A 26,529-nucleotide genomic window follows, 5' to 3' on the forward strand; every position below is an offset into this window, starting at 1 on the left:
ACTGGACTTCCGGTCAGCTCCAAAATTGAATGGGGGGCTTCTGGTTAGGACCTTTGTGGCTCTTTGAGTGTTAAAGGTTGCCGACCCCTGCCCTATGCTGTTAAGCATTGTCAAAATTGAACATTGCCACCCAAAGATAAAGAATGAGACCAAATAATTATGTCAAGCACATTTTAATATGCTCTCTTATAAAGTCAGCACATTCTTATTAGAGGATTCTGTTAATGTAAGATACTGTATAGAAGATGGCAAGCACATTGTGATGAAACTACATTCAGATCCACATTTTTCCCCCCATTTTTCCCACCAGTTTATTTCTAAAATGATCTCTGGCCCAGTAAAGAAGCCCAGTGAATTTGCAGTGAGGGCAAGTATCACGCTAGGCTACACTTGCAATAACCGTGCTATGGGGGCACAGCTCTAGTGGTGCGAGAATCCCGAGATCCTGATAGGACACTTAGTCAAGCGGTTCTGTTTGTGCCAATCATTTCTTTGAAAGCTCTATATCCTACAGTCAGCACCTCTGCTCTGGTTGTCGGCTGCCATGGAACCAGTAGACATTTCCAGATCGACAGGTTCCAGACACCTGCTTTAAACATGAAAACCATGTTGACTCCACTGTCCTTATAATGATCTCTTCTGCACCCTGTCACCTCCCCGATAGCCTTTTCCATTGGTATAAATTTCTAGCATTTCTAGATTCCACGGTCTTTAAAAAAAGAAGATCATAAGATCTGATGTAGAAGCATGCTGCCACCAACTCTCTGGCCTGTGAGCTCATTTTGTGTTGCATGCCCTCCTAATGTCACCTCTGTCAATAGTTGCCTCTTGCTGCATGTTGTACGTCAAGAAGCCGGGGTCTTGTTTTTGTGCTTGCTTAAGAGTGTGGGTTGATATGGCAACCTTGGGGTTGTGTTTTTTGTGTTTCCTTCTGCAATTCCTCCTCCTCTTCTTTTCCATATGACTTGTGTCTCTGCAGACTTCTGGTGACCACAAGCGCTCAGGCCACCCAGCCAGCAATGGCTTTGCTGGCCATGTCAACCTTCCCGATCTAGTGCAACAAAGCCACTCACCTGCGGGCACGCCGACTGAGGGCTTGGGGAGAGTCTCCACCCATGGGCAAGAGATGGAGCCAGTGGCTGAAGTAGGTAGCAGAGGCCCTTTGGGTTTTAGACACTTGTCTCTTTCCCTTTGTTTCCCTTTGTAGCATTCTTTTTTATAGAGGCACTCTTGAGTGGGGGGGGGGGCGGGGGGATTTGAGAGCTTTCCTGCTCTTTTTTTCTTAATTGCATTCTTTATTAAAATGACAAGCAGAATCTCAGCAGTACTTCCTCTCTTGTTACAAAGGGATGAGAAAGAAGCTAGAATGCTCCCAAGATACAGTCGTTCCACATGTTGGTAGCTATAAAACCCCTCCAAATGAAACAGGAAGTATATTATAGAAAAGGCAATCATTGCTACTTTTGCTCAAACCTTCTCATCACTGATCGTGCTGTTGTGGCACTAAGCAGCATTTTGGAGAAATTCCAAATCTTCCAAGATCCTCAACAATCATGGCTATGTGTTTGAAATATTGATGTGCAGTGCCCTATAGTTACGCAAGAAAGAACTGCAGTTCTTGCAATATTTAGAGCCATTACCGTTGTGAAGCAGAGTTTTCAGAAGAAGGGACTAGAGCTTCATTGACCAGTCTCACGCTTTTCACAGAACCACACATTTTATTTTTTGATTGATTTGATTTATAAATAAGATTTGTATAGCTGCCTGTCTTATGTAACATAATCCTGGGTGGCTCACAAAAAAAGTAAAACGATAGGAACCATAAAAGCCAACAAAAGCCTCCCAGAACAGGGGTCCCCCCAACCCCTGGGCCACGGCCCACTATCGGACCTTGAGCTGTTCCCAATCAAGCCATGGAAGTGGCAGGCAAGTGCACACCTGTGTGCACATCCCAACTTGCACAAGCAGCAAGTTGCACGTGCACTCCACTTGCACGGAACCATTCCCCTCTCTCTCACACACACCCCAGTCCGCAAATCTGGAAAGGTTGGGGAAAGGTTGTCCAGGGGTGGGATCCTACTGGTTGAACAACCGGTTCGCTGAGCGACAAGGAAAGGAGCAAGGAAAACAGCTGAGGAGGGCCAATTCAATCTGCCGCCCCTGATCAGCTGGGCTTCAGAAGCAGAAATAAAGGTCAGTATAATCCGGGGGTGGGCGGGCCCACTATCACAGCAACAGAGAACTGGTTCACTCTCGGCAGGAAGTGGGAACTACTGGTTCGGGCAAACCGGTCTGAACCGGTAGAATCCCACCACTGACTTTGTCCCAGAACATTCAAGCACAACGTTGTCCCAAAATGAACCGTAGAGCTTCCATGAGCTCCAAAGCTTGTGGGGAAAAACCAAGACAGCTTTTTGGAAGGCCAGGAGGAGAGTAGCCTGACGGATCTCATAGTAAAGTGTAGGAAAGTTGCTAAAAAGACAGTATCTAAGTGTCACCAACTGGTAACATTTAAGGGAAGGGACTTGGAGTATGCCCATTCTACCAGCCCTAGTGAAACGGAAGATGCCCCCAGAGAAAAGTGGCCCACAAATAACCTAGCCCTGTGCGATCTAGGGCTTTAAAGGTGATAACCAGCACCTTAAATTGCACCTGGAAAGAAATGGGAAGCTAGTGTAGTTCACAAAAGTGATAGAAGAACATGGGCAAATCATGGGGTGCTCAAAATTACATGTGTCTTCTGTACAAGCTGTAATTTGTAGATGGTCATGAAGGGCAGCCCGTGTAAAGTATGTTACAGTAACCAAACTAGGATGTGACCAGGGATTGAGTTTCCTAATAAATGCAGAATAAGTAACCCAATCGGAGAAATTGCCATGGTGGCGCAGTGGTTAGAAAGCAGTATGCAGCCTCCAAACTCACCCTTCATGTATTTTAACAGACTCTGCCATGATTTGGGTTATACATGGTAGGCTAGGTAGTTAGTTATTCAGTGTAATGTCTCTCTGACTACAGGTAGATCCCGACCTTCTACCCCATTTGGAATAGAGTTTCCCTTGCTAAACAAGGCACTTGCACCCACTTTTATGATCTTTCTTTGCCACGGTTGTTAAGCGAATCGTGTGCTCGTTAAGCAAATTTGGCTCTTCCCATTGATTGACTGCTTGTCGGAAGCCGCTAATCACGTGATTCCGGAACATGGCAACCCAAACTTTGATCACATAATCCTGGGTTTGCTGTGACAATCATAAGTAACTTTCTTCAGTGCTGTTGTAAATTAAAACTGTTGCTAAATTAATAGTTGTAAGTCAAGGACTACCTGTACAGCTTTTATCCCGGATTGCAGGCATGGTGCTGGATGGCAGTGGTTTTTGAAAGAAATTCTAGGAAAAGGAATCCAATAGCCCTGGTGAAAAGAATTCCCCTCCCTCCCGCCCCTTGCTGCTTCCTATTATTATGACTCCTAATAGAGGTCATAAATATAGCAGACCCTGGATAAACAGCACACAGGAAGGAAAATAAACTCAAGAGCTTAGCTCCTGCATAAGCTTTGCAGCTATCAAAAGGAATGTAGCAGTGAGATTGTAGGGAGGCTGCAAAAGGAATAGAAGGGAGAATAAGCAAACAATCAAGAGACAGCCAGGGAGTCCATTTATAGCTAATCTCATAAATGGCAGTTTAGCTCAGATGCCAAAAAAAACTTGGGAAGAAAGGATTTCAGATCATTCAAAGAGACTCCACCTTAGTGAAATCCCTTATGTCGATATGGGTTGGAAATTCCTTTGGCAGTTTCCACAAGACTATCATTAAAGATACTTTGCCGAATTCTGTGCAGTTCTTGCTTCCTTGATCTTGCCTAGCTCCCGGACTTGATCATTTCCTTCATGAGGAAATCTTTAATTTTTTGATTAGGCAAGCAGGGCTGTTTCCAAAGAAAATCATCCAACCGCTATGAATTTTTTTTACCTTGATTTCCTGTTTATGTACACACACACACACACACACAAATGCCCTCTCCCCAAAAAACAAATGCAGGTATTCCTCAACTTACCACTATAATTGCGCCTGCAAAATTTATCATTAAGTGGCATGGTTATTAAGTGAGGCATCGTAAGACTGCACTCGATTTTACTGCCTTTTTTTGCCACAGTCGTTAAATGAGACATTACGTTGCGACCAGTTGTGAAATTCAAATTGTTTTACTACCGGTTTTGTGGGCGTGGCTTGGTGGGCATGGTGTGGCCTGGTGGGCGTGGCGGGAGAAGGATACTGCAAAATCCCCATTCCCTCCCCACTCCTGGGGGAAGGATATTGCAAAATCTCCATTCCTACTCTGGGGCCAGCCAGAGGTGGCATTTGCCGGTTCTTTGAACTACTCAAAATTTCTGCTACCGGTTCTCCAGAACCTGTCAGAACCTGCTGGACTTCACCCGTGATTGGGACCTTCTGTGCTGGCTTCCCTCTTGATATGGCTTGATCGTAAGTCACTTTTTTCAGCGCCATCATAGCTTCAAACCTTCATTAAACGAATGGTTGTAAATCAAGGACAACCTCTATCCCCCTTCTTTTTAAGTAGCCTCCAATTCATACATTTGTTTTAGGCCACTTAACATTGGAAAACAAAGAAATTAAACACGGCAGAATCCCTATCTTTGTGGGAGTCACTTAGGAGGGTGCACTTGTTTTCTGGGACTTAGGGAAGGAAGAGAATTAGGTGATGGACTAATTAGAAAAAAGTAAAAAGTTGCTATGAGCACTGATACAGAAAGAGGGCAGAATACTGTCCCATTCATTTTCAAGAAAATTTGCAGCTGCTGATATGTATAATTACTCTAAAATTGCACTTTTATCACCATGTCACCTGTAAGTGCAATTTGAAGGTACATTTCATAACTTTTCAACCCTTTGGTGTTGATTACTGCTTTTCCATTAAAACGTAGGGATCAACTGAATTGTCCATGCTAGCTGGAGATATATGGGCTAGCTTAACATAATGCCAGCTTGGTGTAGTAATTAAGGCACTAGGCTAGAAACCAGGAGACTGTGAGTTCTAGTCCTGCCATAGACAAGAAGCCAACTGGGTTTGACCTTTGACCAGTCACCCTTTCTCAATCCTAGGAAGAAGGTGATGGCAAACCACTTTTGATAAAACCTTGACAATAAAACTGCAAGGTCTTGTCCAGGCAGTTGTCAGGCATCAACACCAACTCAAAGAAACACAGACACACAGAAACACACAATACTAGACCAGTTCCTCATCTGGTTTGCTAAAATTGTATCTGCCCTGGGTTTTGAATGAAACTTTTCCAGGTTCCACATACAAGAGTTCACACACGCGAGTGTAGCCACCTTGGCTTTTTCATCGCCCGATGAAATCCAACTGAATATATCAGATGGTTCTGTTGGAAAGGATGGTTAATTATTTTGCCTCTCCAAAGAGAGAGTCGCAGTGATGCTTATTTGATCATGAAGCATTGGCGTGGGGGGGGGGGGAATGCTAGCTCTCTCTGCTATATGAGCCACAAGGGGTCATTTACGCATGTAATCACCATTAGATGCTACAGGAATGAATTATCTATACCATTAAAGTAGTCCTTAAATGAAAATACAAACAAGGAAACCTAGATCTGCACAGCTGGGCATAGAAGTCATTGTAACACAAGGATACCATGGGTGATTAGGGTGATGATGACAACCTTATGAATCATTTCTTTGTTCTTCCCTTTATAGTACGGCATGGGGAGCAGTACAAAAGCTTCTTTCGCCCCATTTGTGGACACCAGAGTGTATCAGACCTCTCCAACTGACGAAGACGAAGATGATGATGAAGAATCCTCGGCTACAGGTATATTTATTTAGCATGTTAAGGAATATGCGCAGAGTAACCCTTGAGTAGCAAGGTTGTGCACATGAGAAACGGCTGAGAGTGATTGTGAATAAGCACTGTTAATACATAGACACACTGAGTTGTGATATTCTTTTACTTTTAGGAAAAAGCAAAGCAAAGTCAATAAACAATCCAGGTCATACACAGATAAAGATAGTTAAATTGTCAATCCAGGGATATTCCAAGAACAAAGTCTTCTTACCAGTTGTTGTAGTCACATGCAATAAAACAGTTCTTTTTGGAGTTGCAAACAGGAACAAGTACAGCAGTAAAACAATCAGTAAAACAGTAGAAAACAACAAGTAGCAATGATCAAGCAGTGATCATGCAGAGAGAACAGGCAGAGAGGAGTAGAGGTAGCAATAATAATGTAATAAGAAAAAACAAGCCATGATTCAAGCTTCCTCTTAAGTACATTGGCTACAGAGCCAGCCAATTAGAATACAGTATGATACAATACAGCATTACAGTCTTAAAGCTATACATTACATTTTGACTGCAAACATGCATTGATGGTTTATATATATTGCCAACCCAACCAGTTAGACAATAGCCATTCCCTAACATAGCATATGGCATGAAATACATGGATGAGTGGTGCAGTGGCCTAGAGGTGGAGCTCTTGCCTCACAATCAGGGGGCTGTGAGTTCGATCCTAGGTAGAGGCAGATATTTCTCTCTCTCTCTGGGCACGGTGAGATTATATCTGCTGAATATAATTCCGCACTGGCAACAGGAAGGGCATCTGGCCAGTAAACACTCAGCTCCATTCAGTTGCCCACCCCGCAAGGGATTATGAGGTCATTAAAAAAACAATGATGGCATGAAATACATGGATAGCAGAAGGAAGAATATAAGGAAGGAACACATAGTGAAACAGTAACAGAGTCAGAAGGGGCCTTGGAGGTCATCTAGTCCAACCCCCTGTTCTCACAGGAGACCTATACTATTTCTGTTCAATCCCTTCTTAAAAGCCTCCAGTAATGAGACACCCACAGCTTCCAAAGGCAATTTGTCCCACTGGTTATTCATTCTCACTGTTAGGAATTTTCTCCTTAGTTCTAGGTTGCTTCTCTCCTTGGTTAGTTTCCACCCACTGTTTCTTGTCCTGACTACAGGTACTTTGGTAAATAAATTGGACCGCTCTTCCTACTGGCAGTCCTTCAGATATTGAAAGACTGGTATCATGTCACCCCTGGTATCATGTCTTTCTTTTCACTAGACTAGGCATACCCAGTTCCTGCTGAGTGATATGTTACACTTAAAATGGAGATATGTGGTCAGTTTTGTAAGGTATAAGAAATTCAGGAAGTTGTACATTAAGTTATAAGTGACATTTTAAAATTCGTTGGGTCATGAAAATAAAATAAGGGTTCTATATATTAACATCACCTATATCACTATAGGTAAAGAATTATTTACCAGCCTAGGAGGGATGGAAGGCTGAGCTTTGCGCACGAGCATAAGCACCTTCTTGCACAAGAAGCTCCATTCATGTGAGTGGAGGGTGTGCGGGGATGCCGCTTGCACAAATGGAGCTGTGCACATGCACCTGCCAATCACATAACCCTACCTGCCCCGGGCTGGGCCAGGCCACCAAACTGAAAAGGTTTGGGACCACTGACCTACAGGATTTTCATTCTGCCTGTTTTTATCTCAGTTGGCACACTTTGAATCTCAACTAAAAAGATCATCTTATGGGAGCCATAAGACGCATCTTCTTGGTAGCTGCAACTTCTCTGTGGAATAAAATGCCCCTTGGTGTCCATATAGCTCCAGTCCTATTGGGCTTCTATAAAGCCATAAAAACTGTTTCTTTCAATAGACCTTGGAGTGGAGTGGAATGATCAGATCCCCGTGGTAATTGATGGAAAATGGCTTACCCTCCATGATGTCTGTAGTATATTCTTCTGCTGGTTCTGGTTTTTTTTTTTTTTTGTTATTTTTCATTATTATTGTTATTTGATGACTTAATCTTCTTGTGTAAGATGCCTAGAGTCACTTCCTGATTGAAGCATCATATCAACTGTCAGGGACCGAGGGAAAGAAAGGAAATCTTCAGAGCTTCAGAAAATAACTGCCTTAGCAAACATGACCAGATGCCCTTTGTCTTTTACCTATTTCAGTCTGGGCCAATGTTGAAACAAACTTTTGAGCTGCATCTACCCCTTATTCTTCATGTTCAAGAAAGTTTACGGGGGCACATTTGGGTTAGCGTTGGTCTTTGGTTTGTAGCATACCAGCTTTCCCATTTTTTTAGTTAAAGAGAATTTGTTAAAGTGTAGATACTTATTAAAATAATTAGTGGGACGCGGTGGCTCAGTGGCTAAGACACTGAACTTGTCGATTGAAAGGTTGGCAGTTCAGCGGTTCAAATCCCTAGTGCCGTGTAACAGAGTGCGCTCCCGTTACTTGTCCCAGCTTCTGCCAACTTAGCAGTTCAAAAGCACGTAAAAAATGCAAGTAGAAAAATAGGGACCACCTTTGGTGGGAAGGTAACAGCGTTCCGTGCATCTTTGGCGTTTAGTCATGCCGGCCACATGACCACGGAGACATCTTCGGACAGCACTGGCTCTTAAGCTTTGTAACGGAGATGAGTACCGCCCCCTAGAGTTGGGAATGACTAGCATATATGTGTGAGGGGAACTTTACCTTTACCTCTTTAGATAATTAGGACAACAAGACATCCAGGTACCGTATTGAATGCTATGCAACCCTAGGCTTGTTCCATTCCAGAATGGTGCAATTAAAATCTGATGAAATCCCTCAGTTACATATTTAACAAAGCTGCTACTGTGGTGTTTTTTTTCCCCCTTTTCAGCATTATTTACCAGTGAGCTGCTGAGGCAAGAACAGGCCAAGCTTAATGAAGCAAGAAAAATTTCTGTAGTAAATGTGAATCCTACCAACATCCGTCCTCATAGTGATACCCCAGAGATCCGAAAGTACAAGAAACGCTTCAATTCAGAAATCCTGTGTGCTGCTTTATGGGGTATACATTTCATTATTCATGTAAATAGTAGAAATGAAGTCTGCATGATTAAAAGAGAGGGGAGAAGAAAAAATACTTCTGTTCAGAAGATAATAGAATTTAGCCCAGTGTTTTTATTGCAGTTCTGACTGGATATGTGGAAATGAACATGCAAATGTTAAATCGTTAGGCAGGCCATGACCATCTGTGTCCCTCAAGCCTAAGCAAAGGCTGTTTTTATGGTTTTACTGCTATTGCAGTTGGAATATTTGTAGGCCATATATTTAATGTAATTTACATTAAAGTAGAATTTCCTAAAATTGGCAAGAGCTGCAATAATTATAATTCCTTGGCTCCGAGTAGGAAATGAAAATAGTTCAATACAGCGGTCTGTTCAAAATTCTAGCCTCTTTCTACAGCAATGATTGTATAAATATTTGCCCCCATAGAGATTTTAATGTGGAAATAATAGTCATCAGGTTAAGAAGAAAATATTAGAAAGAAAAGAGGATGAGGGGAAGTTGGTGCTCTCTGAGCTTGGGTGTTTTCTTGCAGATGTTTCATTACTCAAGCTGCATTGAGGATGTTATCTAGTTTGGGTAATGAAATTTCTGCAAGAAAATAACCAAGCTCAGAAAGCATCATGGACCCCCCTCATTTCAACCCTGAGCTATAAATATTCTCTATCAGAAGAGAGGATGGCAGCTTGAAGTAGTAAATTCAGTATGAGAGAATGCAGTTAGATGTAAGAGGAATTCAGGCATTCTCATCCTGAAGCAGCTGACTTGCCTTTGGTTAGCAAGTTACATGAAGGTGGTTTCTAAACCAGCTTCTTGCTTAGCCTGCTATCAAGTTAGTCTGGCTCCCAGTCACTGAAGATCCCCATCTAGGGTAACAAATGTGCATATGCTGTAGCAACTTAGTTCAACCAGCTCTTTGTATCTTCAAAGGGAAGATCTCTGTATGCATGCATTTTTTTTCCTGACGTAGTTTGCATATAGCAGGAGAACCTAAGTACCTCTATCCTACACACGCCCTGCCACACATATATACCTTTATCACACAGTTCATATGACAGTGCTTTTGTTTGACTTCTTTTGCTTATAACTTTGCTTCCTTCTCAACTACATAATGGGTAGTATCTCATATGTTTCATCCTCCATGATTTTTATGGGAAAATCAGGAATCCATCACTTCTTTCAATAACATCATTAGAACTCAAATTCTTCTGTGCTTTTCAAATAAAGCTCAGGTCCATTCAGGAAGTGCATCTAGAAGGAAATATTAGATTTCAAGTGTAGAAAAATCCACGAAGGATGAATGAAATTACGAACAAAATTAAAGTAATTACCAGAGTGGCTAAGCCTGTGGCCATATATCTTGATCCTTTAGCCTTTGAACAGTGGTGTCAATGGCATCAAAACTGAATTAAAGGCACACATACAATCAGTAAATCTCTTAGAAAGGATTCCTAACTCAGGGAAGGGAAGCTGCATGTCTTGCCTTTCAGATATTCTTATATGACTTTCTTTCATTCGTGATCATAGGCCAAATGGACGGAAATCAAGGAGGACTGGAGGACCAAAGCTTTCCTAATTTCTCTCCCTAAGCAAATGAAGTATATAGCCAATAATGAGACCCTTGGTTCAAATGAATAAGTTGCCCCTGCTTAAAATGGAAACAGATGTTTCTGATTATACTATTTTTTTAATACCATTCATATAAAACTCCAGATTGCAAAAACTGTCTTGAAGAGACATTCTTCCCCCATTTTGCCTCATGGGACGATGAGCTGTTCCATATAAGGTCATGGATTTTACAAAAACAATTTTAAAAAATGTTTCCTAAATATTACTTTCATTCTTAAAAAAAAAAAATCGATTCTCTAGTTAACTGTAGTGTTGCAGCTGTACTTTGATCCCCTTATTTTGTCATTGATGACCCCAATTTTTGTTTCATCTCCTTCTTTCCCTTATGTAGGTGTAAACTTGCTGGTGGGAACCGAGAATGGGCTTATGCTGTTGGATCGGAGTGGACAAGGAAAAGTGTACAATCTGATCAATAGGAGACGGTTCCAACAAATGGATGTGTTAGAAGGCCTCAACGTCCTAGTAACTATCTCAGGTATAATCACAAGACCACATCATGCTTCCATTATGCTCCTGGTGTCTACAGTAATTCCATCTGTAGTGAAAGCCAAGGTATATTTTGCAGGTTTCAATGAAATAAGCCAGTCAGATTGGAACTGGGTCATTTTGTGTTAGCGATGTCTAGCATAGGTTTAGACTCTAATTGCCCTTTCATTCAAACAAGAACAGGATGGCAGTTTTACCACGACCATCTTGTGTATCCTTCAGTCTGTTCTATGTCCAGAAGATGAATTGGGAAAATCAAGCCATTGTCAGATGGAAGCAGTAGATGTACTGTATCCCGTAAGCTGCAGAAACAAACAAATAGTAGATTTTTTATTTCATTAAGAAGAAAACAGGCAAGATATATTCATACCATGTGTTAAATCATTGCAGCTGGCTCACATGAATGCATGAGCCACCTCATTTATGTTCAAAAATAGCATATGCTGACACACAGATATGTTGAATCCTGGATCAGTTCAGAGGGACCTGTTCAAATATATTTGCTGATTTAGAAGATTCAGTTTGGTCAAATCACCTTGTAATGGAGCCCTTAACTCTAAGGTGTTACGAGTGGATAGCTTGGCCTCAGCACTCACCCAAATCAGATTGTCTCTTCTCTAAGCTCTCTCCAGAGTTATGAAAGATTCTGCTCCCAATATGTCTTGTTTCTTTAGTACTTTTATCAGGGTACCCTTCTGGGTTGCCAAAATGGGATTATAGAATATTCTAGTAAAGGAGATCTTAGACTACTAACCCATTTGGGCTTTGTGTATTACACTGAAAATTCTTCTTGCTCCCTCTCTTGCTAACTTTAAGTAGTCATAAAATTGCTTATATATTCATAATCACAAAGCAATATATAATTTTCTGTAATTTCTGTTCACTAAAACAGTGATAGGCAAATGGTGCTATCGTGATCCATGGCGATTGACCATGCTAGCTGAATCAGAAGAATGGTTTTTTAAAAATATAATTTGTATTAAGAATTCTGATTACAATATAAAAACTAATATAAATTAAACATAAAGAGAAGAGGAAATATAGTCTTCACTAACGTTGAGATAGATTTCACTAAATTCTGGCTCCATTCTTCAAAGATCTCCTTTAATATTTCTGATATAATTTTTTTTAATCTTTGAAATTCTGTATGTCCAGTTTTAACTGAAATCAAGAACAGGCTTCTATTTTTTTTTCCCTTCTGTTTAGATTCTTTAGTCCCCTCTTGTGTCTGGTTTCTAAAATTATAAAGTAAGTTATCTTTGTTATGACTTACAATAGTCAGAATAACTAAAATTAATCTATTTCCAAGGATAAGCTATTTATTTTTTATAATTAATTCCAAAATCTTACAGTGACTATCAGTATTTCAAATTTATCTGGATCCTTAATCCATTTTATAACTTTCTTAGATCAATATTATGTTTAGCTTTTTCTGTTTATTTCAAATTCTTTAAGTTCTTAAGCTTATAATTAATTTTCTGTTTGTTCAGAGTTGAAGATAAACTGGCCCAATGAAGGTTTTTCAAACTTCTCATTCCAAAGATCACTAATAAATTTAAGATAGTTAATAGGCAATTTCCAAAAGTAAAGAGAAAGTGAGGTTAGTGTCTTAAAAGTCTCCACATAGTTGCAAGCAAGAGGATTAATCCCTTTGGCCGTCAGTGCTCACACTCATGGAAAACAATTGTCCTTCTCTGATTGTGTGTAAAGTAGCCATCTGGAATACAGCTTGAAGCTTAATACCTCAAAAATCAAGATCATGGTCATCAGCATACAACCCATTAATTTACCACCGATAACTTTGAAAGGAATACCAATAGAAAAAGTTGAAAGGATCACGTACCTTGGTTCTAATTTACATGAACGCTGGAACATGATCACTGAAGTAAAGACAAGGATAGAGAAAGCTCGAACAGCATTCTTCAAAATGAAAAAGGTCTTCTGCAATCACGACATAAGCCTAAGATTGAAAATCAGGCTTGTCAGATGCTACATCTTTTCTATCCTGCTCTAAGGAGTGGAGAGTTGGTCTCTGACAGAAAGCCACTTGAAGAGACTAGAAGCATTTGAAATGTGGATTTACAGTGGCTGTTAAGTATAAGTTGGGTTGGCAAAATCAGAAATGAGGAGGTGATATGCAGCCTGGGAAAGTCAAGGGAAATAATCAAAACCATAAAAAAGCTAAAGTTACAATATTTTGGACATGTGTTGTGACGCCCAGAAAAATACGGCATACTTCACTTAATCCTCCAAGGAAAGATTGAAGGCAAACGAGATCCAGGCAGAAGAAGATCATGGCTGCAAAACCTAAGGGACTTGTTTGGACAAAACTCAACAGTACTTTTTTGTGCAGCTGTTGATAAAAATAGGATCGTCAACATGATCGCCAACGTCCGATGACAGATATGGCACAAGAAGGAAAAGAAGGATCTCCTATCCTCTGTTTAACTGGAGAGATTCTAAGGAACTTGTCAACCCCGTCAGTTCCTTGGTCTTTGCCATGATCATCAGCTCCACTTTCACAGACATCTTCAGTTTGCCATATCTCTCCTGGAGGACCTCACCATATGATCTCCAGAAATCAGAAGCATGTTGATGTGTTTAATAACTGGAGGGCATCAGTTTGGCTGTGTCTGTAGTAGAAAAGCCAGCAGTGACAATTTTTAATACATGGTGATAAAAATATTTTAGTATTCAGGAAGACTAGCACAAGCATATTGTAATGTTCCAAAAGGATTTGTCCACTTGCGTGAGATAGAGAGAGAATAGAAAATAAATACAGAATGAAATGAGAAGCACCCCTCGTGTTGCATATGTGTACTGTGGATTTTTTAAAAAACCAGTTAATATCCCCCAAATTAACTTGCTTGAACAGAATAATGAAACAGGAAAAAGCAAATGAATTAAACATATTGTCTATAGTTGGTGGCATCTATCTATCTATCTATCTATCCATCTATCTATCTATCTATGGTAGAAAAAATGAGCTACATGTCTCAACAGGAAAGAAGAATAAGCTTCGAGTTTACTACCTTTCATGGTTAAGAAACAGAATATTGCACAATGATCCAGAGGTAGAAAAGAAACAAGGCTGGATTACTGTAGGTGATTTGGAAGGCTGCATCCATTATAAAGTTGGTAAGTATAAAACAATTACACAAATACTGGTGGAAGCTCTCTTGCATGCAGAGCAAGTAAATTCATAAAATCAGTATTCCTATCACATAAGACCCATGCAAGTCCTGTGTAGCAAACTATGTTCTTGGGGCATTGATAACAATCCCCAAATCTTCCATAGAAGCCTTGATGTGGCTAATGCCGCAATTGCAGAAGTAGTTTTCTGCAACAAGATGGATGGTGATGTACTACACTTCATAAATTATCTTCTACCTGATTCACAGGACCACAGGACTATTGCGGGGGTTTAATATGCACACGTTGAACATGTTATGGATTGGTTTGTGTTCCAGTGTCGTTTTCAATTCTTGTATGTAAAATTGGACCGTGAATGGAATAGGCAGGCATGGTCTTAATTCCCGAATTTCCTTAAAACGTTAATCAACAAATGGATTTTTTTGTTCTGGTCAAATAGTTGAAAGCATTGCACATCAAGGTTTTTTTGGCGGTGGGGGGGACTGGTTGATTTCAGTAGACTTACTTTGCTTTGGCAAAATCTACGGAAGTTATGATTTTAAATCAATTACTTTCATTGTCGTAAACAGTATTTTCTGCTCACCATGTTCTAACCTTAAATCATACATTATTCACTGAATGAATGTAGATAGTCCTCCACTTACAAAGAGGTTATCTTCCAAGAATCTGATTGTAAGTCCATTTTGTTTGTAAGTCCAGCTAAATATAAAAACATGCACAATGCAGTTCATACCTTAGATAATTGTCAGGTATGCCTCAATATCTAATGGGAGTGGATGACCGAATGGGGTAGAATTCAAAATGGTGAATATTCAGCCCCCCAATGTGCAAGATATGTATGCAGCACACTATAAATTAACCCTTTCCCATATTTTCCCACTTTCCCAGACCTTCTAGATTGGGGGTTTCAACAGGTTTGTTCGTATTGGTGAAAGTAACTCAAAAGTTTATAAGAAGAGGACCGTCTTATTAAAGATAGTATTACATGTGAAATTACTTTTCTCAACTTAAATCCAGTTTTCTTCCAGATACTGCATGCCTTTCTTCAAAGGCCTGCATTTGTATTAATTGGAGTTCTCTAATTACGATAAAGACCCAAAATATGTTGCCATCTTTAATTTGCTTAAGATATGGCAACCATATGAGTGACAAATAGACAAGAAAATTAAATGGTTGCCTTTATGTGTAAAGGGTAGTATCCAGGCTTATGAAGAAGCCTGATTCTGATTCTCTGTGCTATCTATCTATCATCTATCTATCTATCTATCTATCTATCTATCTATCTATCTATCTATTTATTGAGAAAAAAAACGATTCAATTTTGTATTTTAGTTTATGTAAATAGGATGTTTTAAAAATTTAGCTTTATTTCAATTTTAGTGAAATATGAGAGAATCAAGTTCTTGGTGATTGCCTTAAAGAATGCTGTAGAGATATATGCTTGGGCTCCTAAACCTTATCACAAGTTTATGGCATTTAAGGTATGTTTTGTGTTTTATGTTACCAAAAAATATCACTACTCATACATTTATTAATGTTTTTTGCAGATAAAAATATCTGTCATTCATTACTGGTGTTTAGCTACCTATAGCAAATAATGACTTCAACTCATGCCCTTGGCAAAAAAAAATTAATACCACATCATTAGAGCTGCTTTTCTTATCCACTGAAGTTCTTAGCAACCAAATCTGACTGTGCCATTATTAAATTACTGGTTGTGCTCTGACTGGATACCATGTTTGGTAGGGCTGCATATATATCTGAAATGTCTGTAAGATTCAACACTGCAGTAATGTCCTGGATTTTACAAAGATCGCAGTCCACGTAGTTAGCCAATGGATTTCACATTTAAGTGATTGCTCCTTCCATCTTAGGACAAGAGGTAGGACGGTGACCCAAGCTACTCTACCCCAATCTGTGTACATCCCAAAGAGGCCTAATGAGTATTTGGAACAATTTGATAAAATGGAACCGGGTTTTTTCTAGGTTGTTTCCCCTTTCTGACTTTTTGTAACAATCTTGTTCCTCTTCACTAAGGAGTTTAAAAGCAAATAAGTAATGAAAGTGCACAGCCTAGAAGTTAGTCCAAGATCTGAATGTGAGGGGTTTGAAATGCTCATTTCAAAGAAGAAGTAACAATGCCACGCTCAAGGTTTTCTGCACCTTGGATTAAATCAGAACCCAAAAGGGTTTCCTATTTAGGTCTAGATATCCCTTTAATCAGGGGTGAAATTCACTTACCTTCCCTACTGGTTTGCAAAGCCTTCTGCGCATGTGCAGAGGCTGAAATAGTCAGAAAAAAGGGACGTCATGACGTCCGCGCGGGTGGGTGCAGCCTCCTGGAGCCACCGCTACTGGTTCACCTAAGCTGGATAGAACTGGCTGAATTTCACCCCTGCCTTTAATCCTAAAATCCTCTTTCTGTTCAGTTTTTAAGTGTAATGAAAGCTATAGAATTGTTACAGCAGGAATGGGGGCAGAATGCAAATGTCTTCTCCAGCCTATGTATCAGAACATAATGAATAAATCAGCCTGGTGGCCCTTGGAAACTACAGTTTTCTTAATGGGTTTAAGAAATTCTTGTTCATGCAACATGTGAAATGGGCTCACTCTCAAAAAATCCTTAAAACTAAAGAGGCAAAATTCCCGTGGAACTTTCCTATGGAACTTTAGACCTTCTCGTAATAGATCAATATATTTTAAAAAGCTTAATTTTGTCTAAATCTGCAAAGACTGTAAACTAGGAGACATAGAGGAGCACATTTTTAAAAGGAGAATGTCAGACTGTCACTTTGTTGCCACTGAATCCTAATTATTAGGATATTTATTTAATTACTTTGCATCTCACTCAAAAAAATTCATTGAGGGGATTTTAAAAAGTCTTTTGCAGATCTTCAGCACAAACCGTTGCTTGTTGACCTCACAGTAGAAGAAGGACAGAGGTTGAAAGTCATCTTTGGGTCACATACTGGCTTTCATGTTATTGATGTAGATTCAGGCAATTCTTACGACATCTACATACCATCTCATGTAAGTCTGAGGCTGCTCTATGGTTACTTTTGTGAATGGGATGGGCAGGAAACCATAATAATCTGATGCCATTTAGCTATAATTATTAACGATTGGAAAGTCTTTGTTTCCGATTCTGTCATCAAAAGAAATAATTCAGCTGTAGAAACCTCTGGAGGGTCTTTATGATAGCTATAAGCTTTGGAATATCCTGCTGCAGAAAACTCTTAGTCCTGTTTCCATTTATAGCTATGTAATTTCTATCGTTGAATGCTTCTGTTCAGTGTTGCTTCCATTTTTAACTCAATTGGATATTTAATTTTGTTTTATTAGTTAAAGAATATTTTTGCCCACAAACAGCAATGAATATGTCTTTGCAAACTAGCAGAAAAGCATATCAAACATAAAATGCAATTAAGCGGAACCACTTAAGCTAGAATATCCCTGCTCATATTAATGGATTTAAACATGAATATATCCAAGTATGTGTCTCAGATATTAAACAGAGCTTAATTTGAGCCTGAGCTGTAAGAAGCTTCCCGTTATTCCCAGAGTTCTTATACTTTGTCAGCCAAGTTTTGATAAACCTTCTGTCTTATGGGTAGACTATAGCATAACTCCGGCAAGCTTGTCAAAAGACATAGCCAATGTGCAGTCCGTAATCCTGGAAGCACATATAATTTTACTAGGCTGATGATTGCTCTGCTTATAGTGACCTATACCAAAGCAGGTTGGCTCTTCTTACCCTGAAAATGTGACTTAATGCTGGTTTGGGGGATGTTCTGTTCTATCCATAGATTCAGGGCAATATTACACCTCATGCCATCGTCATCTTACCCAAGACAGATGGAATGGAAATGCTTGTGTGCTATGAGGATGAAGGAGTATACGTTAATACCTATGGACGCATAACAAAAGATGTGGTGCTCCAGTGGGGAGAAATGCCCACTTCAGTGGGTATGTCACTACTACTACTACTACTACTACTACTACTTTTATTTCTCTTTTTCTTCTTCTCTTTCTCCTCCTCCTCCTACTCTTACTCCTACTCCTACTCCTTCTTCTTCTCTTTAAAGATAAAGATGGTGATGACATAGATTGATATAGTTAGAGTGAGGTAAGCAAGAATTATGGTGTCGAATTGTGGTGTTGGACAACACTCTTAAGAGTCCCTTGGACTGCAAGGAGATCAAATCAGTCACTCAATCCTGGCTGTCCTTTGGAAGGACAGATACTGAAACTGAAGCTCATGTGCTTTGGCCACCAAATGAGAAGAGAGGACTCAGAGAAAAAGACCCTGATGTTGGGAAAGATTGAAAGCAAAAGGAGAAAGACATGGCAGACGATGAGATGGTTAAATTGGGTCTTCAATGTAGCAGGCATGAGTTTGGGCAGTGGAGGACAGGGGTCCTGGAGTACTAGGGTCTATGGGATAGTGAAGAGTCGGACATATCTTAGCAATTGAACAACAACAAAGCTAAAATTATCTATTTTTCTATATTTTAATGATGGAACCAGGATGCTGATTGATGTCTTGAACTTCGACCCTATGACATTTCCATTGTGAATAATAATACCTGCTAGGGAAGCTATTTTCCAGCTGTTTTTTATCAGAAGATATTACTGAATGTTTATGGGTTGTCTGTTTGTTTGTTTTATGACAAGCCTATATTCACTCCAATCAAATAATGGGCTGGGGTGAGAAAGCTATTGAGATACGATCCGTGGAGACGGGACATTTGGATGGAGTATTTATGCACAAGCGTGCCCAGCGGTTAAAGTTTCTATGTGAAAGAAATGATAAGGTAAGTCTATTTTCAGGACTCTATGCTTGGGGTGATTTTTCTCGAATCAGTGTGGATAGCCTCCAGCCCCCAAGAGTTTTAACTCATTGGTTCTACCTGATTATGGGAATGTTAGGTTAGAAACATATGTTCTCTACTAACATCTGGAGGAGCCAGAAGGTCCACGTCCTTCTCCCCAAAACTGCACACTTGTTTGTTCTGAACTTCTCCAGATGTGTAGATTTCACATTTAGAATTCTCAACAAAGAGCCATGCTTGGTGGGGAATTCTATGTTCTGAAGATCTTACTTACATCCCTTAAATGTTCTTTAAAATAGGCTGGTTTATCTGGAAGGTAGGCTGTAAAAATATAGGACCATCCCCTGCTTCCAGGTGTGAGTCAATTCAGAGTCTAAAATTCTGTAATCTGTGTTTCAGTGTTGCATGGTTGCTAAAACAGACACATCTGAAAAGCTTATTTTGCTTAAAAAACAGCAGCAAAGCTTTTTTTTTCTTTTTAATAAAAAGAATATATATGAAACATCTGAGTACCATTCCACACAAAGAAATATTTCTTCCATGTATCACAGAACATTCTGAAAACATGTCCTCATTCATAAGAGGTCACATTTTTCATGCAATGTGGACTTACAAATAATTTCCAAATTTGAAAAGTAAAACATCAAGAGTTTATTTTCACAGCATAAATGTATTTAAATCCTACTGATAGTTCTCACACTCTAAGTAAACTTGTATAATCCTAGTCATTAAAAGAATCCAAAGGACTTCCATTATTTTATCACATTCTCTGTTCAATAAAGTATTAACAAGAGGGGAAAAAAGTTTTTTTTTTTAAATAAACACCCCAAAACCCAACCCTTCTAAAGAAGGCGAAAATCCTTGCAATCATCTTCTTCTATCCCAAACCCAATTTACAAAACATCCCTATTCAATAAAGTAATTGATATAATTATAGATTTTGCATTGATTTCCCTGATATCTATGGAGCTTTTAAATCATCCAGGCCATGGTTGTCCCAAAGGTGCTTTTCCAAAAGACTTTCCTGGGATTTTTTTTCCCTTGAAAACATTTAGCTTCTCATCCAAGAAGCTTCTTCAGTTCTGACTGAATGGTAGGGAATAGAAGGATTTATGTTCTTTGCAGTCATCTGATAATTCGCATTCAGCTTGGTGCCAGTGGTGTAAATGTAAAATTTGTTACTGCTGGTTCTGTGCGCGTGGCTTGGTGGTGGGGTAATATGACTGGGTGGGCGTGGCCAACTTTTTTTTTTCTTTTAAAAGCATTTTTTCTACAACCTCCTCAACCAAAGAGGTTGTAGAAAAAATGCTTTTAAAAGCCTCTGACGATCCCAGCTGAGCCGCACGATCATCAGAGGCTTTTTTTTTATTATTTTTAAAAGCATTTTTTCGGCTGAAGAGGTGGTAGAAAAAATGCTTTTAAAAGTTTTTTTAAAAAAGCCTCTGATGATTGAACGGCTCAGCTGGTAATGGGGGGGGGGCGGCACAGGGATTTTTGCTACCGGTTCTTCGAACCACATGCCGCCATCGCTATTGGATCCGGCTATCCGGTCCGAACCAGGAGCATCTCATCCCTGTTTGGTTCCCATATTGTGTGAGAATTCTGGGAGTGTGGTCCAAAGACACGGAGAATGGTTTTAAAAACATTCTGAGTTTTTAAAGATAAAAATAGTAGACATGGTTGTTTAAATGAATGATCAAATGGAGAAACTAAACAGACATGTTTAATTAAGTCTCTAGATCCTTCTGATTAAATACAGAAATGTGTGGGAGGGAGGAAGAGACTTTTTTTTCCCATTTATATTTAATCAGAATACTTTCTTTCCAAACAGGTATTTTTTGCATCGGTAAGATCAGGGGGAAGTAGCCAAGTATTTTTCATGACCCTGAACAGAAATTCCATGATGAACTGGTAATGAAAGGGCATGTGGTGCTGATTTTGATGCCAAGATGTGTTAAATTTTGAAGGACATCTGAATTTGCAGAGTTACACTGTCAGAGCAAGCGAAGGAGAAGATATTGTGGATCCTGTAGCTTTCTTCGGTGATCACAGTCTGCTCATGGAGCCACATTCTGAGAACATGACATACTTTTCCCACAGTGATTTCGGAATGCAGGTTTCTTCAAGATCCCAAGAATGCAACACTGTTTGAGCAGGAAAGGACCAACGCTGAAGAGGTTTAGCTGAATAAACCTCTCCGAGGTGTTCAAACTAAGCTGTGATAGAATCGGCTCTAGGGTTTTTAAAAATAATAATTATTTTTTTTTCCTTGATCCTGAGTTTGTATGAATAGAGACAGGTCTTAAAGTTAAAACAGAATATCTGTTTTAATAATGTCTGCCTATTAGCACCAATTATATAGTACGATGTAAGGCAGATTCCCCTGACCTGGTGTCTTTTAGGTGTGGTGGACTAGAGCTCCCATGATCATGGCTAGCGAGCCAAATGGGTATGTTGGTTTGGAATGATGGGAGTTGTAATCAAACACATCTGTGTGGAGGTTAGGCTGAGAACTGCTGTTAAGAAGTTATCACTTAAAACTGATGCAAGAGAGCACAATAAATGTACCATTTTTAATCTTTGTGTGAGAGGCCCTAACCATAGAGTGGCCACTTTTTGTAAACTCTTTTTCCTTTTATGGACATTTGTGTGAGGATTATTTTGTTGTGGTTGTTTTTGTTTTATTTTATTTTTATTTTTTGCAAACCGGTCAAAGATATTTCAGATAAGAGTATACATGAGATTTTTGTCCCATTCCTTTGGGAAATCTAAATGGCTAGACTCCTAGCTTTGGAGAATATAAGATGATTGTGATAAGAGTTAACTTTTTGTCAATCTTTCAGTTCATACTACTTCTTCCCCAGCCTGGCCATCTCCAGATGGGATGAGATGCCACCTCCCCAGATTCCCAGCCAGCGAGGTCACAAGCTGAATACATCTGGCTGATCAATGCTCTTCTTTATAGATCTTTGCATAATGGTGCTCATTGATTAAAAAAAAAAAAAAAAAACAGCAGTGCCATTCTTGTTAGTCATTCCCACTTGTTGCCTTTCTCCAAGCTGTAACACGAAGGTATCTCTAAATGGGAAGCTAATTGAAATGGGTTGTAAGATTCCAAAGAGTGGCTAAAGAATGCCCCTAGCAGCTTGATACGTAAGGCATTTTAACTCGGATGTGTTTGAATCCAAATCATACCTATTCTGTACAGTTGTACTTTACTTCGGGGGATAAGGGGGCATGATTCCTTGTAGATACTGGTGTGTTTTATTTCTTCCACTAAAAATTACAAAAGAGACGACATCATTCCGATATTTCCAAGATGGAAGTCCCAAATACAGATCAGTATTTTTTAATCTAATGGTGTCCTCTTCTCAATAATGGAAAATCTTAATAAAATATTCACCTCTCGGTACGAAGACGTGCAGGAGAAGGAGAGCGGATTAAAGGAGGGTTTCATTGATTGGTTATCTGACATTTAGATTTCATCTTTCTGCCCTTCCCCCGTGTACCCATCTGTATAATGATGAACAAATGTGCAGAAGAATGTATGTTTTTCATTTGAATTTATCTCTGTCTTTATATGCTTTGTTCAAATTATTTGTATTTTTAAATTAGTTATTTCCACTGTCTCCAAGCCTGGATTCTCCTCCCTGGTTTCTGGATATAACATAATTGGATCTGTTTTGCTATTTTTAACCTACCTCATTTTATTTTTATTTCAGTTCCCTCTTCCTTATTAGCTCCCATAGATACTCGGAGAGTTTAACTGGCCAGTCCAAGGAATAGCTGAGTATTCTGCAGAGGCCAGGTTTTTGAGAAGTGGAAAACTGACATCAAACTCTCCATTTCCATTCCCCCCTCCCCTTTCAACCATTCCATAACTTCAGAATTTTGACTGTATATGCCAGTTGATGCTACTGTAGTCACAATGCATTGGTCCGTGAGAGCAGTTGGCTATAAACACACAACCATGCAAAGTCATCTGTCAGAGAGGCTACCCAAAATTACTGGAAGCCAGGAGCTCAGAACGTATTGCTATCATTATGCATACATGAAGTTATGAGTTACAAGCTCAGTTAGTCTATGTTACTCTTGAAAGTCATCAGAAGTCACTGACTTCTCGGAAACAAGCTTTCTGGATAGGCATATGCAAGCTGGATGGGAGAAATAATTGATATCTTTCTTAATGATACATTCCATCAGAAATAAGCTCATGTTTGTCATCCACATTCACTATCTGGCCTAGAGAGATGATAGTGATAGCAGTGCTGGCTATATGTACAACCAGATGAACCTTTCAGGTTAAGCATGCTCTGTCATTAGTATTCAACGTAATTGGTGCTTCCAAACTTTCTGAAGAGAGTGTTTGCTGGCACCTTTCAACTTCATACTGTTTGGTGGCTTTTCTGTAATAAGACACGGTGGGAGGAGTTGGTGATCATCTATGTCAGAAGATCTATGTCAGAGGATCTTGTTTCTTCCCCCTTTAAAAAGGGGCTAATATACAGAGTCATAAGTTCAGACTCCAACATTGACACATTATCTCCAAGATGGACATTCAAATCCGCTCTGCATGCATTCTGAGCATCAAAGTTGCACTCCCTCCATTTTTGGCTAAGCTCACAAAGGGGTTAATTAGGATTCTTTCATTACGTTATTTAGTTAGGATTTTTGCAAGCCTAACATTACTCCAACTTCTACAGATCAAATGATTAATTTATAATCAATTATTACAACCAGAAAATGTTGTAACCTAATTTATAAAAGAGAGACAGTTTGATGTAGCAGCTCTTGGGCTAGAAACCAGGAAACCATGAGTTCTAGTCCTGCCTTAGTACAAAGCCAGCTGGGTCACCTTGGGCCAGTCACACAGTCTCAACCCTTGTAAGGAAGGGCAAACTGCTTCTGAAATCGTGCCAAGAAAACTGCAGGGACTTACCGAGGCAGTCACCAGGAGACTGACTCAAAATTGAGTCATCCAAAAACATCTCAAATTGAGCTCAACTTCTAGTTACTTCATGGACACATCCATCTAGATTTCTTGACGTTACTTGCTCATGTCTTCTATAGTCTTGGACTTTCCTGGCTTCCATCTACATATAAAATCTGTACTGATTTTTGTGATCAGCCAAGGTCAGCTAATGAAATATGCAAGTAATTTTAACAATAGATGTTTATCTCTACGTATTGCTACCCAGCCTCAAGTACTCTCCAGTACTCTTTCCTTTTGCCTCAAAAAATGATTTAATGGAATGATATATACTTTAAAAAATGAAGTTCTCCATTTGAAGGAAAATAATAAAATTAAGATGCTGGAGAGACCTATAAGAACTTGTCTCAAAGATAGAAAACAAATACAATCAAGCAAATATGTGGCTGCTGAGTGACATTCAGTATGTCTGAATCTATGGACATTTTCTTCCAATGGAAGATCCAAGCAAGGCACTTCTGTTAATATAAAGATTTGCCCACCCTTTACCTTCCATTGTCATTGACCTAATTTTGTAATATAGAGCTCAAAATTGGTGCTGTAAAAGGGAGGGCTCACCTCATACCAACCACCAGCACTTTTATAACTTCAGTGCTTTTTGTGTTGGCACCCAGTGGAACTCTATTGAATACCTAAGATAGAGGTTTCCATATGTTTGCTCAGCATCGTGCCAATTAATATATGGCATTCCACACAAGGTATTTGTGATACTCCAGAACCATCTCTGGACTTATCCAGTCTCATGACCTCAGGTATCTTAAGAACCAAGTGATGTTTTGCTGGTTCAGCTGCAATATCTCCACATTGCATCAAAAACTGTTCTTTTCATTGGTGTTCCAGTATTGGGGATAACTCTGGATTAATTTCATGTCCCACCTTCTTCCTTTCCCAGCCCCCAGATGTTCAGCAGGAATACCATTCGCTGTGTGTTTTAAGGTTAATGAAATGAACATGATTATGAGTCAGCTTCAAAACTCTTGTGGGGTGGGGTAATGGGACTAGAGAGCAGAAACAACAGGCAAGCAGCAATGCCATCAGCACTGTAATAATGAACAATTGTCCAAATAAAGAGTCACCAACGTTTAGGAACGTTGTCACTTAAGCAAAAGAAGTTATTGAAAACTTTAGCAGCATTTTGCATCTGACTAGGCAAGTACAATGCATCGCCCTTACACCAACCTGGTGTCCTCTTCCAATTGTCATCCCAAAAATTGCTGGTTTCAATTCAATGATGTATGAGAATTCTGGGACCAACCCATTTGGAGGATATTTGATTGAGGAAGACTTAATCTGTGTTTACCATTTGTCATTCTTAGTAGCTGAAATAGAATGTTTCAGAAAGTGATCTGAGCTACCTAGTATTCATTGCCAACTTGAGCAATCTAAGCTAGACAGCTTGAGGCCTAAGGTCCATTTTTGCAAAATCCACCCATCCATATAACTTTATTGGAGTACTCTTAAAGACATACCCATCTCTTTTTTTTTACCCCTAATTTATTATACCATTACTCTTACAAATTATGCCAAACATAGACCAAAATTACTTGGCTGGATCTGTTTTTTTTTTTAAATGACAAGAATCTCAATTGGAGTTCCATATTCACGCACCCCCATTCCTCAGTGCTCCTTGTGTTTCTTCCTTGCTGCTAAAATGAGAAGGTCCCACAAAGAAAACAACTCTATATTCCATACATCAAATTGAGCAATAACATTTCCAACTCAGTTAAGTCTACAAGTGTAACTTCTGGGGACTGGTTTGAGTAAGAGCAAGTTTCATAACAACTGCCACCAGCTCTTTTATGTCTTTGCTGTGGTTACCTTTTAAACCAGAAGCTTCTTATTAAATTATGTTGAAAACATGAGTGAGTTTGTGTTGGGTTTTTTTTTCCATTCAGAAAACAAAAAAGCTTCAAGCATTGGGTTTAAATAATCAAAGCAGAAAGGATGAGGCCCAAATTATCATAGCATTTATTTATTCAGGGTGTGTAGAAAGTTAGCACCCACCCCTCTCCTAGAAGAATGAAATATTTTAGGAAATATTTAAAAAGGCAGAATATTATATTTCCCTAAAGGAGGAATGGAGAAACATGCTCTTGGAGACAGAAAACAGCCCCCACCTTTCTTAATAGCCCTCAGCAGATGTTAGCACTTAAAGAGATTACAGAGTTTATTGAAAGAAGCCAAGTATCTAGGTAGCTCTATTCATAGGCAAAACAAATACTGCAAGCAGAAATCCATTCAACACAGGATATTTTGGAATTCCCTGCAGCAAGGTCTGAACAAAGGTAGGATTAGCCCTCAGCCACAATAGGAATTGCCCAATGCCCCTTCATTGAATCACCCTCAGAAACTTCAAACTTAGATCAGACAAACACCTAGAATTTGTACTTTGCCTATAGAGCCAGCTATGATCCCTACATAACCCCCACAACAGTCAATAGAATAACATGTTCTTGCACAGGAACAGGAAACTCAAGTACAAAGCCCAGGAGAAGGTATAAACCCCATCACTCAACTCCAGGTGGTCGGCTGCACCAGAACCCATGTGATTCTATTCATCA

General features: G+C 39.4%; 1 protein-coding gene across 4 annotated transcripts in view; it reads left to right on the top strand.

Moving 5' to 3' along the window:
• TNIK (TRAF2 and NCK interacting kinase) overlaps positions 1 to 24,093 on the top strand; it is a 273,951-nt gene extending 249,858 nt beyond the window's left edge. For all 4 annotated transcript variants that reach the window (XM_070945925.1, XM_070945923.1, XM_070945924.1 and 1 more), the window contains 10 exons: positions 980 to 1,144; positions 5,731 to 5,845; positions 8,709 to 8,879; positions 10,839 to 10,982; positions 13,997 to 14,131; positions 15,527 to 15,627; positions 17,027 to 17,176; positions 17,953 to 18,112; positions 18,821 to 18,960; positions 20,810 to 24,093. In XM_070945925.1, the coding sequence (XP_070802026.1) occupies positions 980 to 1,144; positions 5,731 to 5,845; positions 8,709 to 8,879; positions 10,839 to 10,982; positions 13,997 to 14,131; positions 15,527 to 15,627; positions 17,027 to 17,176; positions 17,953 to 18,112; positions 18,821 to 18,960; positions 20,810 to 20,893 (1,365 nt within the window). In that variant the 3' untranslated portion in view covers positions 20,894 to 24,093. The remainder of the gene's footprint in view (positions 1 to 979; positions 1,145 to 5,730; positions 5,846 to 8,708; positions 8,880 to 10,838; positions 10,983 to 13,996; positions 14,132 to 15,526; positions 15,628 to 17,026; positions 17,177 to 17,952; positions 18,113 to 18,820; positions 18,961 to 20,809) is intronic.
• The last annotated feature ends 2,436 nt before the right edge of the window (positions 24,094 to 26,529 follow it).

Source organism: Pituophis catenifer, unplaced genomic scaffold (genome assembly GCF_029215685.1).
Source record: "Pituophis catenifer annectens isolate HBS135680 unplaced genomic scaffold, rPitCat1.0.hap2 SCAF_6, whole genome shotgun sequence".
Classification (NCBI taxonomy): Eukaryota; Metazoa; Chordata; class Lepidosauria; order Squamata; family Colubridae; genus Pituophis; species Pituophis catenifer.